Source organism: the organism of the source record quoted next, unplaced genomic scaffold (genome assembly GCF_019419815.1).
Source record: "Pyrus x bretschneideri cultivar Hongxiangsu unplaced genomic scaffold, Pyrus_bretschneideri_v1 Contig27, whole genome shotgun sequence".
NCBI lineage: Eukaryota > Viridiplantae > Streptophyta > Magnoliopsida > Rosales > Rosaceae > Pyrus > Pyrus x bretschneideri.
The window spans coordinates 1,588,088-1,602,711 of NW_025999579.1; the positions used below are offsets into that span (position 1 = coordinate 1,588,088).

The 14,624-nt window shown below is 36.9% G+C and overlaps 1 protein-coding gene and 1 long non-coding RNA gene across 3 annotated transcripts; both read right to left on the reverse strand.

The window, feature by feature from the left end:
* LOC125478866 lies at positions 1-2,833 on the reverse strand. 2 transcript variants are annotated; one of them, XR_007259637.1, is made up of 5 exons: positions 2,588-2,833; positions 2,425-2,504; positions 1,954-2,016; positions 1,088-1,160; positions 1-780 (listed from the first exon to the last, which is right to left on the reverse strand). It is a non-coding gene; the product is annotated as an uncharacterized LOC125478866 (long non-coding RNA). The 2 variants fall into 2 exon arrangements; XR_007259636.1 differs by having other exon boundaries at positions 2,425-2,830.
* Positions 2,834-9,975: 7,142 nt separating this feature from the next.
* Positions 9,976-14,018, reverse strand: LOC103929695 (cytochrome P450 CYP736A12). Its single transcript, XM_048587649.1, is given in 5 exon segments — positions 9,976-10,972; positions 12,224-12,607; positions 12,609-13,067; positions 13,313-13,523; positions 13,747-14,018. Coding segments are annotated over 3 exon segments (1,560 nt in total). The 5' UTR covers positions 12,954-13,067; positions 13,313-13,523; positions 13,747-14,018; the 3' UTR covers positions 9,976-10,141.
* Between the last annotated feature and the right edge of the window lie 606 nt (positions 14,019-14,624).

A 14,624-nucleotide genomic window follows, 5' to 3' on the forward strand; every position in this document is an offset into this window, starting at 1 on the left:
TAAGAGAATGATGTTAAATGAATATTAGTATCAACTGAATATGTGATTCCACATTCTACAATACCTTGAAGATATCTAATAATTCTTTTCATAAAGGCTAGATGCACATTTGTTGGAGTAGTCATAAATTGACAAACTAAATTCACAGCATAAGCTATATCTGGGGGTGTAAAGGCTAGGCATTGAACCAACCAAACTTCTGTACAATGTAGAATCCTGCAATGGTTTACCCTCATTCAATAACATTTGATTGTGTGGCTTGCATGAAGTATTTACCGGTTAGCAAGACTCTATTCCAGCTTTGTGAATAAGATCTTTAACATACTTTGATTGATTCACAAATATGTCCACATTCTCCTTGTAATGAATATGGAGACTCGAGAAGTATGTAAGTCTTCCCATATCCTTCAATTCAAAAACACCTGCCAAATCTTCAATAACTTGTTGAACTTTAGTAGCATTCAATCCTGTCAAAATGATGTCATCCACATATAGTAAAAGAACAACAACATCCTTGTCATCACTTTTCACAAATAAACTTGTATCATATGAAGATGCAACAAATCCCAAAGTTGGTAAATAGCTTGTGAACTTTGAATTCCATGCTCGAGGAGCTTGTTTTAACCCATATAAGGATTTGATCAACTTGTAGACATAATTGGGTTTAGTTTGATCAGCAAACCCTTGAGGCTGTTTCGTATACACCTCTTCCTGTAAGTCACCATGCAGAAATGCATTTTTGATATCTGACACGCCCCAATCCAGATATCCTAATGCCACCTAGATGACACATGCAAGCCGATACTCAGGAGTGACGAAAGCCCTAAGTGTAGGAATAAACCCGAATGGTACGAAACAAATAGGAATATGTAAGAACTTGCAAATTCAATTTCAAATAACAAACGGAAATAATATGAAAATATGAATGCTAAATGACACAATGATGATGCAAAACTCCCATGAATGAAATAGGAAAAATCAACAAATACAAGTCTAAAGTAAAGATACAATACGTCCAGAGCATACCACTAAGTAGAGTACAAAAGAAAGGTGAGCGTCAAATTACAAGAGTAAAGAAGAGCCATACATAGATGAAAGCAAATAGAGTCACTGGTATGGAAAAGCCTCAAAGCTCGGGTCGTACTCTTCTTCACTATGTCCTGAGGGGGCGCAAAAACAGAAAAGGTAAGTGGACCACAATTTATAATAATACGAATAGTACAAAAACCAATTTATTTTAGAAGATAATAACCCCCTGTTTTGAAAACATATATATAATACTACATAGTAGGGTTTATAAAAACCCTAGCATGCAGTGTAAAACATTTGTGAAACATCGTAAATCATAGCCGTACTGTACTCAACTAGGGGTATCATAGTCGCCCAAAGGTGAAGCTGAATAACATGTCCATCACCCGTAGGTAAAGCTGTATAAAATAACATACATCCACATCGACACTAGCCGTGGCTAGTGAAGCTGTCCGACATTGCTTTCGGCAATAAAGCTGGGTGTACATATAATATATCATATCTTTCCTCCATCATCTGTGTCATATGGCCATAGACATAATACATGTGGTATGCGGATGTGTCGTATGATAACTCACTAGATAAGTACTAAAAACATATTTCAAAATCTCGTATCATAAATCCATGACAAATCATGTTCACAAATCTATAAAATAAATCATCTTTGTAACTTCATAATATAAGTCATATTCGAGATCAATAGAAATCCATATATGCAAATTTCATAATTCATAACCGTTCGTAAGTGTAATTTCAATAAAATCATGAATATTCCGTAAAAGCTATTAAACCATGAATTCGATATAAACCATAATTATATAAACCCGGAAAACATAATATAAAATGTATTAAATGCATGAATTATGAAATGCATGCTAGGCTAATATTTTATAAAAATAATTAAGTTATGAAGGGTCCACTCACTGTATTCTAATACTGGAGGGCCGCTCGTACTAAGATAGGCTACATCACCTTCAACCGATGCACCTATACATAAAGGAATTACATTACATTTAATACTACTAAAACGTTGAAATTTGGAAAAACGACAGGGTCTTGGTTTAGGGTTAGTGGGCCGGCTACATTTGGGTTATATTTAGGTGGGTTTAGGGCTAAGGGTTTAGATATGAGCTAAGGATTAATAGGGTAGTGGGTTAAGCTAATTGGGTTTTGGACCTGGGCCCGGATTTAAAAGGGCTAATAGAATGGGCTCCCAATTGGCTAGGGCCAAATTGACCCAATTCTTCCATGGGCCGACTGAAAACATTGAAGAACACCGGACTTGGGGTTTTTGCTGAGAAAACTTCCCTGGCTCCGATCCGGGGTCCAACCTTAACCAAAAACCTTCATTCAAAAGCCGAAATGAAGATCAAAGAGTAAGGGTTCGAGTCTTACCAAAATGAAGCGACATTGACGTCGGGATCGGTCGGAAAATGGCCAGACACTCATGGTCACTCGTCGGACCCGATATATTTCTACATCCAAACCACCCCACAATGTCTTAAAATACCCTGATCTACCCTAAAACACAAACTAAAGGGGAATCTAAGGTGCTTACCTTAGTCGGAAGGTTCAAGATCTCACCGGAGTCACCACGCCGTGACTGCACAGTGTCAAGGGATGAGAAAGAGTGAGAGCAGAATGTGAGGGAGAAAAAGGGTCCTAGTGGCAGCAATGGTGGTGTGGGGGTTGTAGTGTGTGTGTATGTATGTGTGTGTGCTGGTTGCGTCGGAGGGAAGAGCACCAAGAGATATACAGAGAGAGAGAGAGAGAGAGAGAGAGAGAGCGCACGGGAGAGGAGAATGGAGGAAGGCACCAATTAGAGGGTGCCACATGTCACCCATGTAGTGGTCTGAAAAGGTTAGATATTTCGCCTATAAATTTACCAAAACGCCCTCACATTTGAAAAAAAAATCGTTACGAGTCGTTACAATATCTAACTGCCTCAATTCCCATTTATATATAGTTGCTAAAGACAAAATTAATCTCACAATAGTGTGTCTTACCACTGGACTAAAGGTTTATGAGTAGTCAAAAAACCTTGAGCCACAATTTTGGCTTTATACCTGGATACACTTCTATCATGATTTTTCTTAATTTTATAGACCCACTTACTTCCAATAATTGTTCTGTCATGTGTAGAAGGAACCAAATGCCATGTTCCTTGAGCCTTGAGTGCATTAAACTCTTCTTGCATTCCATTTTAACACTGTGGAATTGTAGAAGCTTTTCTGAATGTCGATGATTCATCCAAATATTTAATTGCAGCAATGAAAGATAAACTACCAGTAAATTCACACTCATCATCTACCTGTAATGTTTGTAATTCTGGAAACAAAGCAATGTAACATGTATAAGATCTTCTTAGAACTACACCTGACTTCAACCTTGTGACCATAGTGTGAACTGATTCTTTATTAGTTTCAACCCTAGGAGAAGAAATTGGTAGGATTGCCTCTAATTGTGAGGGACTGTGGATAGGCAACAATGATATTGTACTTGGAGCTGATGTTGAGAGAGTATAAGAGCTATTGTTATGAGCATTGAGATCCCGTGAATCTTGACTGGATGAGCTTAGAACCTCCAAGCGATTCCTTGATCATTCTTCAACAATTTCAGGATTTGCAAATGACTCTCTATGTGTTGGAGATGTTGTTGTAGTTGTATTAGAATCAGAACATGACAAATGAACAATGATTGGAGACATTTTTGTACCCTGTACCTTGTTTGACTTCCCAGAAGATAATTGCAGTCTTCTTTTAAATGGAAATGTATTCTCATCATGAATTACATGTCTTGACAGTACCAGTTTATTACTACCTAAATCATAGCATACTACCCCCTCCCTTATATCCAGCAGCAAAACCTAGAAAAACACATTGCTTGGACCTAGGTTGCAATTTGTTTTGAGTATATGGCCTTAAGAATGGATATACTGCAAATCCAAATATTTTCAATATATTCAACACGTGTTCTTGATTAAACAATAGCTGATTGAGAGACTTCTTCCCCAAAATCTTACATGGTATTCTATTAACTAGAGATGCAGCATGATTGCAAGCATAATTCCAAAACTGTAATGGAACCTCAGCCTCAGTTAAAAGTGTAATTGCAATCTCTACTATATGTCTATGTTTCCTCTCAGTAAGACCATTTTGATGAGGAGTACAAGGACATGATATAAAATGTATAATTCCTTTAGTTGCCAAGAAAGACTGAAATTTGTTCCTCATATATTTAGAACCATCATCTGTTCGTAAGCACTTAATTATAGAATTGAACTGAGTTGTAACAAATGCAGAAAACTTGAACACTATCTAATTTATTGATAATAGGGAAGATCCATACAAATCTTGAGAATTCATCCATAAAACTTACATAACACATAAACCCTTCTAGAGACTTAGTTGGAGTAGGCCCCCAAATATCAGAATGTCCTTCTTCAGATGGGTGCCCTAGTCTCTTATGCCAAACTGAAACTTTCCTAGCTTTCCCAAGTAGTGCAACTGCTTTATTTGAACCAGCAACCAATCTTCTTGAAAACACATTCACATGATCTCATACAGCTCTCCTCTACTCTTGCCTTGGTACAATATGATTCTTGTTGTCTTGTTCTGTCTAAAGAACACAATCTCATGACATATGAAGTAGCAATTATTATCTTTACACAGTTTCTTGACAGATAAGAGATTAACAGTAATTGTTGGAACATGTAAGATATTCTTGAGAAACAGTAAATGATGTGGAGTTGAAGGAGTTGCAGAACCAATATGGTTAACAATCAAACCTTCCCCATTACCAATAGTGATTTTATCATCACCATTGTACTGCACAGGTTGATTTAGGTTCCCAAGATTAGCTGTCACATGGTGTGATGCACCAGTGTCTAGCACCCATTTATTAACAGCAGAAAAGCTTTGAACATTCTGACCAAATTCTAATGCAGTCATGTGAGATGGTGCTTGAGCAGAAAATGCAGTGAGAGAAGGTAGAAGTGCACCCTGATAGGAATAATTGTTTATGTGCCTGCATTCTAGAGCAGTATGCCCCTTTTTCCTCACAAAATTGACATATAGTAACTTAGTATCCATTTGAACCTGAATCATTATCACTCATGTTTAAGCAATTTGGAGCAATATGCACAATTCGAGAACACATTCCAAGAATTTCCATTCCAAGAATTTCCATTCCAAGAGTTCCTAGAGCCATTATAATTGTTTCCTCCTCTCTGTCGATTGCCAAAGTAAGACCTTGAGTTATTAAAAGAACCATACCCACCGTATCCATTCCTGTTATAATTTTGTGAAGAATTGTAACCATTCATGTTATTATAAGACATGTTTACGTCTTGATACCCTTGACTATCAACAAATCTTGAAACAGCACTAATACTCTCCCCTTGTGAGTAACTATTACTCTGATTCCCATTCTTAGATTGATTACCCTGAACATACATTGCAGCCATGCTACTTGCTAAAGTAGTGATTCTTGCTTCTATAGCAGATTTAGCACCAATCAACTGTGCTCTAAAGTCTTTTAGAGGAATAGAAGTCTCTCTGGTTAGAACAACCGTCTTAACCATATCAAACTCGGGTGGTAATCCAGATAGGGCATTTATAACCATATCATTATCATTAATGTTCTCCCCTGCAGACAATAGTTGATCACGAATAGCTTTCAACTTGAGCAAATACTTATCAATAAAGTCACCACCCTTTTGAATGGTATGAAATTCAGTTTGGAGCTTATTAACTTTAGCCCGTGACACAGAAACATATCTTTCTTGTAAATTTGTCCAAGCCTCATGTGATGTCTTACACCCTATTACATATTCCAAAGCATAATCTGATAGAGTAGCAATCAACAAACTCAATAGTGCCATATCCTTTTGAACCCAAGATTTATAAGCCTCTATTATTTCTTTAGTCACTCCACTCTCAGTATCAATCACAAACTTTGGTGCACAAGGAGATTCACCAGTAAAGAACTCCAAGAAATCATACCCTCTCAAGGCTGACTGAAACTGATAATTCCACTTAACAAAATTGTCATCTTGCAATTTCACAGTTAACATACCAAGCAAATTTTCAATTCGTACTGATTTATCAGACATCTTGATCACTTAATTCTTTCACAACCATCAACAATCTTCAACAACCGGTCACAATATACAAATACCAATCTGTAACAAACACTAATCTTTCAAGAAAATCACAATTCGCAAATCACCATATACCAACAATCAATGGCAATGAGTAATCTTTTACCTTCAGTCTTCAACAATTATCAACTTTGCAAACCAACAAACTCAGACATTTAACATTTAACTACCTTGGCATCGGCCTTCTTGATTTACACACTCCAACTGCATATATCTCAGCAATGACAAAAATCTTTGCTTCCAATCCTTATCGCAGACACACATACACTTCTTCTAAGATCAACAACTCTTGGCATCAGCCTTAATCACATGCAGAAAATCACCCAGATACAAACAACCAAACAAAACACCCAAAATCGCCATAATTCTTCACTTATGCAAAAACACAAACACCTGTGCAGAAAATAAAGGAAGAAAGTAATCGACCTTATACTTAATTCAGCGACCCAAGAATCAAAGAAAACCGATCAGCAAGTCTCCAAGAACTGTAACAAACCTCCAAGAACTTCACCGAAATCGTCAGCGGAAGAGATAGCACCAATGATCGTTCGGGCGATTGATACCATCTTAACAGAAGCAACCATAATTGCAGAAAAGGACAAGAAGAAGAAACAACAAAGAGAATATCAAAAGCTTAGAGAGAAGATGAGAGAGATTGTGTTGTTAGAACGAATACACGATACAAACATTAAGCTGTAATCAGCCTTTTTATACCTCTCTAGTAGTCTAACTACCTTTCTTATTGTGTAAGCTACTAATAACCACCCTAACTAACTCTTAACAGTAATGTTGATGACATGACAGATTATGTGGCATTTCCTTGAGTCAATATCAGTCAACATAACTCCCTTGATTTAAGGGAGTTGATTGGCCTATATGTTTGTCCGTTCTCTACTCCTCTCTCATATATACTTGGCCTCTTGTGTTCCTCTCATGGAGGAACTTATTTGTCCTTCGCTTATGGTAGTGGAACTACGTATCTTTAGCATCCAAATATCTTATGGAAACCGTTCATTTTCTTATCGTCATCTAACGATCATATCCGTAAAGAAAATCATTCAGTTTGGGAGAACACAAGCATTATCTTTTTAGTTTTCATTTTGTGTACCTTTCTTACATATATTTCCTTACATCTCCACCCATCATTTCTCCATGTATTTTCCCTCTACAAAAATGAAAACTAAAAACTAAATCATCATCAAACAAGTCGTTCGTTTTATAGTTTTTTAGTAAGCGATATTAGATCTTAAGCATATTAAATTGTGAGGAATGTGATTCGAACTCAAGTTTGCAAGGGGAACACATCACTTGCCAATGTAGGTATGCTCACCTCAATTAATGTTTACGAAGTTGGGATAAAGAATTTTTTTCAAGTACCAGCGATATCTTACACAAATCTATCCTATTATTACGAAAACTCTCCTTGTTTATACTAAAGAGAAGGGAGTGGTGAATTTTGAAGAAGCTTGTTCAAGAAATGGTTATTGTAGCATTACGTAATGCCCATGAATGGATTCAATGAAGCTAAGCGTGAGCTAGCAAGTTTGCCACTCGTGTCGAATTGTGGTATTACATTATGTTCTGCGCACTTCTTCGATGGGGTTCCCTTGAAAACCAATGTTCGGTTGCCTTATTACTACGGCAGGCAGATCGGTGAATTGTTAGATTGTGAGTATGAAATTAACATTGTATTCGGTTGTGGTGTATGAATTGATATGGAAAAGTCTGATTAATAGGCTTCAAGTAATCCTAATTCTTGCAGGATTGAGAGTACTGATAATGGTTTAAGTTTTGTGGACTTGAACGTGGATTGGGATTGTGTTTATACGCATGTGGAATGGATAGTTGAGTCCTATACTGATTCTAATAGGAGAACAGTGAGGATTATGGTGAGTATATAAACACTAGCCTCTGCTCTTGCAATACATGGCTCATATTGGATCTTAGACCTATTCTTGGAGAGCAATTGATTATTGTTAAAGAGGAGAAGGTTAATTGTTTGACAGGCTGATATGATCCTTGTACTTTGTTCTTATAAACTCTAAGCGTTGCTCTTGTGTTCGAGGCTTAATGGCACATCTGTGGTCTTTGGTTCATGGTGATTACATACTTCTAACATGGATGAGAAGAGAAGTAAATATATTTCATTTCAGAGGGTGGCAAAAAAATTGACAAGATAACCAAATTGGTTGTTGTACGTCCATATGAATCAAAACATAAACATCAAACAGTTGAAGTGGTGCTAAACTAGCCAATTAAACCATCGTCTTGCTAAATACGATCTCCCCCCCCCCCCCCCCCCCCCCCCAAAAAAAAAAAACTTCATTTTAACCTCATTTTACGGAGAAATTTTTTATTGTGATGGAACACGGATGGTACACCATGTGTTTTTATGTAAGTGGTGAAAATTTTTATTTTTTAAGTTAATAACTTTTTAACACACATATCCCACCATTTGTATAGTGACACGTGGTGTACCACTCCATGTGCTGATCATACTGAAAAATCTCTCCACTTTTCCCTCTGTAATTCAAAAGTCACCACTTTGTTCCTTGAAACACAAAATTCATTTCACTTTGACCATAAAACTTATACGTCGCCTCCTGAAACATATGTGGGACCCAACATCTAATAATACTATACCACAAGTGCAATAAATTTGGTTATAAATCTCCAATATGTGTTAATACTTAACAACCAAAGAATTTAAGTTTAAAAGAAATTGAAGAGATGAAAAAAATAAAAAAAATAAATGATTAGCCTAGCGCACCCAAATCAAACCCACATAAGAAACTAATAGATCTAAGGCAATATGGAGCAAATTTTGAGTTTTACAAAAACAACTTTCGAGTTTCAGGGGGCAAATGGGATCAAAATGAAGTTTAGGGGGGCAAAGTGGAGCGAATATGAGTTTCAAGGAGTAAAGTGGTAATTTTTGAGTTATATAGAGCAAAGTGAAATTAAAATGAAGTTCTAGGGGGCGTAGCTAAAAATAAGTCCAAATGTAATATATTTGAAGAACTTTTAAATGACACCTTGAAATGATTGATTTTAGAACTTTTAAATGGCACCTTGAAATTAATAGATTTAAGGCAATGTGGAGCGAATTTTGAGTTTTACAGGGACGACTTTCAAGTTTTAAGGGGCAAAATTGAATCAAAATCAAGTTCTATGGGGCAAAGTGGAGCGTACTATGAGTTTCAAGAAGTAAAGTGACAATTTTTTAATTACAGGAAGCAAAGTGAGATTAAAAAGGAGTTTCAAGAAACATAGCTAAAAAAAAAGCCTAAATATAATATATTTAAAGAACTTTCAAATGACACCTTGAAATGATTGTATATAGAATTTATTTGGTTAGTACCTTTGTAGGGCATTTGTAGAGTTTTAGCAGTAACTTGTAACGCTGAAATAGTTCATTGGTAGTGTTTTGGCAATACATCTAAAGTTCTCTGATGCATAAACTCCATTATGAAACTTTTACTTCAGGCCTCCTTTTGTTTTAGGCCTCTGTACTCTTCAGGTGATGCTGAAAGTCGTTTTATTTTAGGAAACTTTCATACTTGGAAAGGTATGTGTTGCGTGCTTTCTTTTAGTAGGAAGGCTACATATCCAATACCAGTCCAAATTCTTATTAACTTTTTTAAATGATAGGACAATCTATATTGAACATAGGAAGGGGGATTTGTTTTCCAAAAAATAAAAAAATAATAATAAATAAAAAAAGCAGGATTCAAACATGGAACCTCGAGTGCAAAGTTAATTAACCAAGTTATAAGCTACTTGCATCAATCCAAATTATTGGGTAATATTTTTGTTTCTGTAACATTTTCTTGTCTTAATAAAGTTCCATATTGACTAAAAATTAAAATCCAAAGTATACAGTTAATTACTGTTTATTTATGCCTAGACACACCCCCCGTGTGTGTGTATAATAATATATGAAGGTCGATTTTATAGGCGGTGCGTCGGCATAGCAAGCAAGTGTTTGGCTTTCGACATCGATAAGCCGAACTTCTCAGTCATGTCCAAGTCTTTAGGTAGCATGCCAGTTGGGAGCTCCCAGTTGAAAAGGTGCACCAAGTTTCCCAAAGCTAGACGAACTGTGGTTAACCCTAACTGCATAGCAGGGCACCGTCTTCGACCAGACCCAAATGGTATGAGCTGGAAGTCATGTCCCTGCAGGTCAACGTTACTATTCATGAACCTTTCAGGGTAGAATTCTTCCACACTATCTGACCATACATTTGGATCTCTCCCAATGGTCCAAATATTGATAAAGACTACTGATTTCTTGGGTATGTGATATCCATCAACTATAACGTCTTCCATGGATTGATGAGGGATAAGTAATGGTCCAACTGGGTGTAGCCTTAAGCTCTCCTTGACCACCATGCTCAAGTAATCCAGCTTTGGTAAATCACTTTCTTCAACCATTCGATCCATCCCGACCACACTCTGGAGCTCTTTTTGGAGACGTTTCATAACTTTCGGGTGCCTCAAGAGTTCGGCCAGGGTCCAGACGATTGCCGTGGCTGAAGTGTCAAAGGAACCAGAAATCATGTCGAGTAAAATGGCTTTGGCATTTGTTCGTTCGAACATGTATACTTCCTTATCGTTGGGGTTTAATGGTTGGTGGATTAATGAAAGCAGCACGTCTACAAAGTCCTTATGATGATTGCCATGTACTTGCTCACTTCTAGAAACTTGCTCATGTTCCTGAATTATCCTTTCGAATAGTTGGTCGACAGTCTTGCTAATTCTCTTCATGCGCTTGGTCAAGCCCTATGAGGAAGTAGTTAAGATTCCATACAATCCAATCAATATATGTACCAGTCTTTTACATGAGTACTCCATAACTATCGCTATTTTAATCTAGGCAATGTAATGGTCATCAAGACATGCATGTTTATTACAAAAAGAATAATTGTAAACATACAAAGTTTTGAGACTAAATTTGCATACCACATGACGTGTCACTAATATGAAATAAGCACGTTAATTAACACTTAAATAGTAATTCAATCATCAACATCCATGTCACATGGTTTATAAAATTTTGTTTAAAATTTGGACTACCTAGCATTACCTAATACAAAGGCTTTTCATGTTGGTTATGCTTAGTTTGATTCATACATATATATAATAATCATGTAAGTTGAGTTTAATTTCTATAACATTATTGTTATATGGGTAATGCTAGAGAGACTAAGTTTGGAAACAAAATCGTGTAAACTAAAGTACATGAAACTTAATCATTGGATTATTACTTAAGCATTGATAAACATGTTCATCCCTAATTGTGACACATCATTTAGTTTACAAATTTTATCTACAAATTTAGTCTACCTAACATTACTAATTATAAGCCTCAAAATCTGTATCTACTCCTTACTAGCATTTTATTTTTTGAATTTTTGTAAAAGACTCTTTTAATGGTAAAATCCTTATTAATATTACGTCTTCCATGAAGGAAAAAAATAAAACAACCATATAATTTGTATACAGTTGGCTGCAAAAAATTAAGGTTCCTAAAATAATGAATTGTAATAGAATATCCCGACCGGCATTGGAAATGTCTTGCCCACTTTTTTCGTTGACAAATTAAACTTGACAATGGAGCCAAATTAAGCACAAGATAAGAAACCGTGTCAATGTCACTGCCATCAGCGGTGATAGTATCAATGGTTGCAGCCTATGGAAATGGATCCTACGAAAACGATATGATCTTTCTTTTAGCAGTGTGTGGATGCGACTTGTGAATCATGTCACCAACAAAAAGACGATGAAAGTCAGCTGGCTAACGTAAACAGCTAATCCTCTAAGATTAGTAGGGTTGTGAACTAGTAACTGTCTGATTCACTTTCCCTAAACTATGAAATAACCTTGTGTTTGTTCTTTAGCATTTCAGGATCAGTAGCGTGCATGCAGTGATTCTAAATGTTCCTACTTTATGATCTTGCTAGCATTTCTCTAGTTTTATTGTTGATTCATGCATGTAACAATTTTGGTAATTAAGGATGAAGGGTAACATACCTGAAGATCAAGTGGAATAAGGAAAGGCACATAATCACTGATGTTGAAAGCTCCTGTCAAGAACATTGTCTCCTCTATAATCCCCTTGAGATCAAACATATCATTGTTTTTTCTCCCCAACACCATCTTGTACGTGATTCCCACAACAAGCTCACCGACCTTCTCACTAAGATCTACCACCTTGCCCGCCTCCGCGGCTACCTTCAGGGACTGCACCAACAACCCTACCTCCTCCCTTCTCAACGGAGCAAAAGCCTCAATTCTCGAAGGAGAAAGAAGTTGAAGCGTGCAGAGCTTTCGAACATGGCGCCAATATGAACCATATTCAGAAATGGCCATGGCCTTTGTGCCGTAGGACATGTACTTGGAGGCTTGGACTTGGGGGGCGGCTAGCGAAAATGGTGTCGTGGGTTTTAAGGAATAGCTCGGCGGCTTTGGGGGATGAGACCACTATGGTGGTTTTGCTGCCTAGGCGCATGGACATTATGGGTCCGTACTTTTTGGCTAGGTTCTGGAGGCTGCGGTGTGGGAGGTTGCCTAGCATATGAAGATTGCCAATGATTGGTAGAGCCCTAGGGCCTGGAGGCAGTTTTTGGCTTTGCCTTGAGGAGGCGTTGATTAGGATGTGGAGGAGAGACCATAAGAAGGCAAGGAAGACAAGGATTAGGATGGCTATTTCTGAAGGACTCATTTTTACTTGATTTCTAGGTGAGATCGAGAAATGGGACATTTGGACATAGACTCATATAGTTGGATACTTAAAGAGAGTGATTCAAGATCCAACGGCTGATCAAAATATTACCAAATGGAGTCAAATCATGTACGTGAAAATGGGAACTTTACCCTAGTACAAGCAAAACAAAATTTTACTAACTGACAGAAAAAATCAAAGTCATATGAATACGAACTGTTATTAGCACTTCAAAAATCTTATTCCGGACTCTTCACAAATGTATTTTACTTTCTATTTACAAAAAATTGATGTGCAAAATGAAATTTTTAGAGTGCTAATAACAATTCTCTTATTTTATATAAGCAATATTTCAAGTTTAAACTAATTAAACCGTATAGAATGAGAGTTAAACTCACCAGATTCATTCGCGCTATGTAGCTACGATCCTCGGCCCACCTCTGCAGTCTTTATAAAGTTGGTCGAAGAATTTGAATAAGTTTAATGACGAATGGTAGCAAGAAAGTTGATTGAAGTTAATTGAAAGTTGAACGTAGATGTATTGCAATTGGCGCCGTTGGGTTTGGTTCGTGCGTCTGTCTGGCTTCAGTGGCTTGTTAGCATCATGTTCTGCACTTCAAGGGTTTTAAAGAATATTTCACTTCCACAGGGTGGGAAAAATGGACAAGAACCAAATTAAGCCAAATCGCCAGAATCTGCAGAAAATGGCCAGTTTTCTGGGGAAATTTCAAACGCTCATATCTCACTCATTTCTCACCAAATTCCACTATTCATATATGAAAATTCATCTACTCAACGAGAGTAGTCCAAATATGGTGGTTAGAGCCCTCACCTTGGCCGGAATCGGCGGGAAATTCGCCGGGATGATGTTGGTCCGTTTTGAAGCTCCAGAATCTCCTTTTTCTTCGGTTTTTCATCAAACAAAACCCATAACTGGGTTCGCGGGAGTGAGACGGTCACAAGTATGGTGATTTTGGTGTAAAAAATTCGTCGGAAGATGGTGTGGTGGACTTTTTGTTTGGACACAGAGAGAGGTAGAGAGAAAATGTGGGAGATGATAGACGGGAAGAGATAGGCCAATAGAGAGTTTTCCCGATAGTGGGGTGGGTCTCACCTGGCACACCAAATAAGGCCGCATGTGTTTCCAATAAATGTAAAATGACGAAATACCCTCGGCGTTTCAAGTTTTGTTTTTCGTTTGCGCGGTGCGTTCGTAGCCATCCGTATTATTTTTCACTGGATGAATTCAGGTATCCCCGCACGAGGTGGGGACTAATCCTTCGACCCGTATTATTTGAATATGTTAAGAAATATGAAAAATCATGAAATGATCAAATATGTTCACGTACAATGCTGTTTAGCACAATAAAATATTTTCTTCTTTTCACACTTTTTGAAAAAAATTCTACGTCGTAAATAATAAAACTCAAGGATTGATTTTCGCATTAGGCATGAGTCTTTTGGCAGGTATGAGAGGATTAAATTCAGACACGCCAAGACAAATGATTGACTTACCTCATGGCCCAAGCAAATAAAAAAAAAAAGATGCAACTAAAGATTAATATACATAATGTTTAATTATATTACTTATTTTGTAGAAACAATTGTATATGCTATAAAATATATTTTTGCAATTATAAAATTTGTACGATAAAAATATCGTGGACTCGCAATAGCTAGCAATAATGTGGTTCAAATTCACCTTTAGCG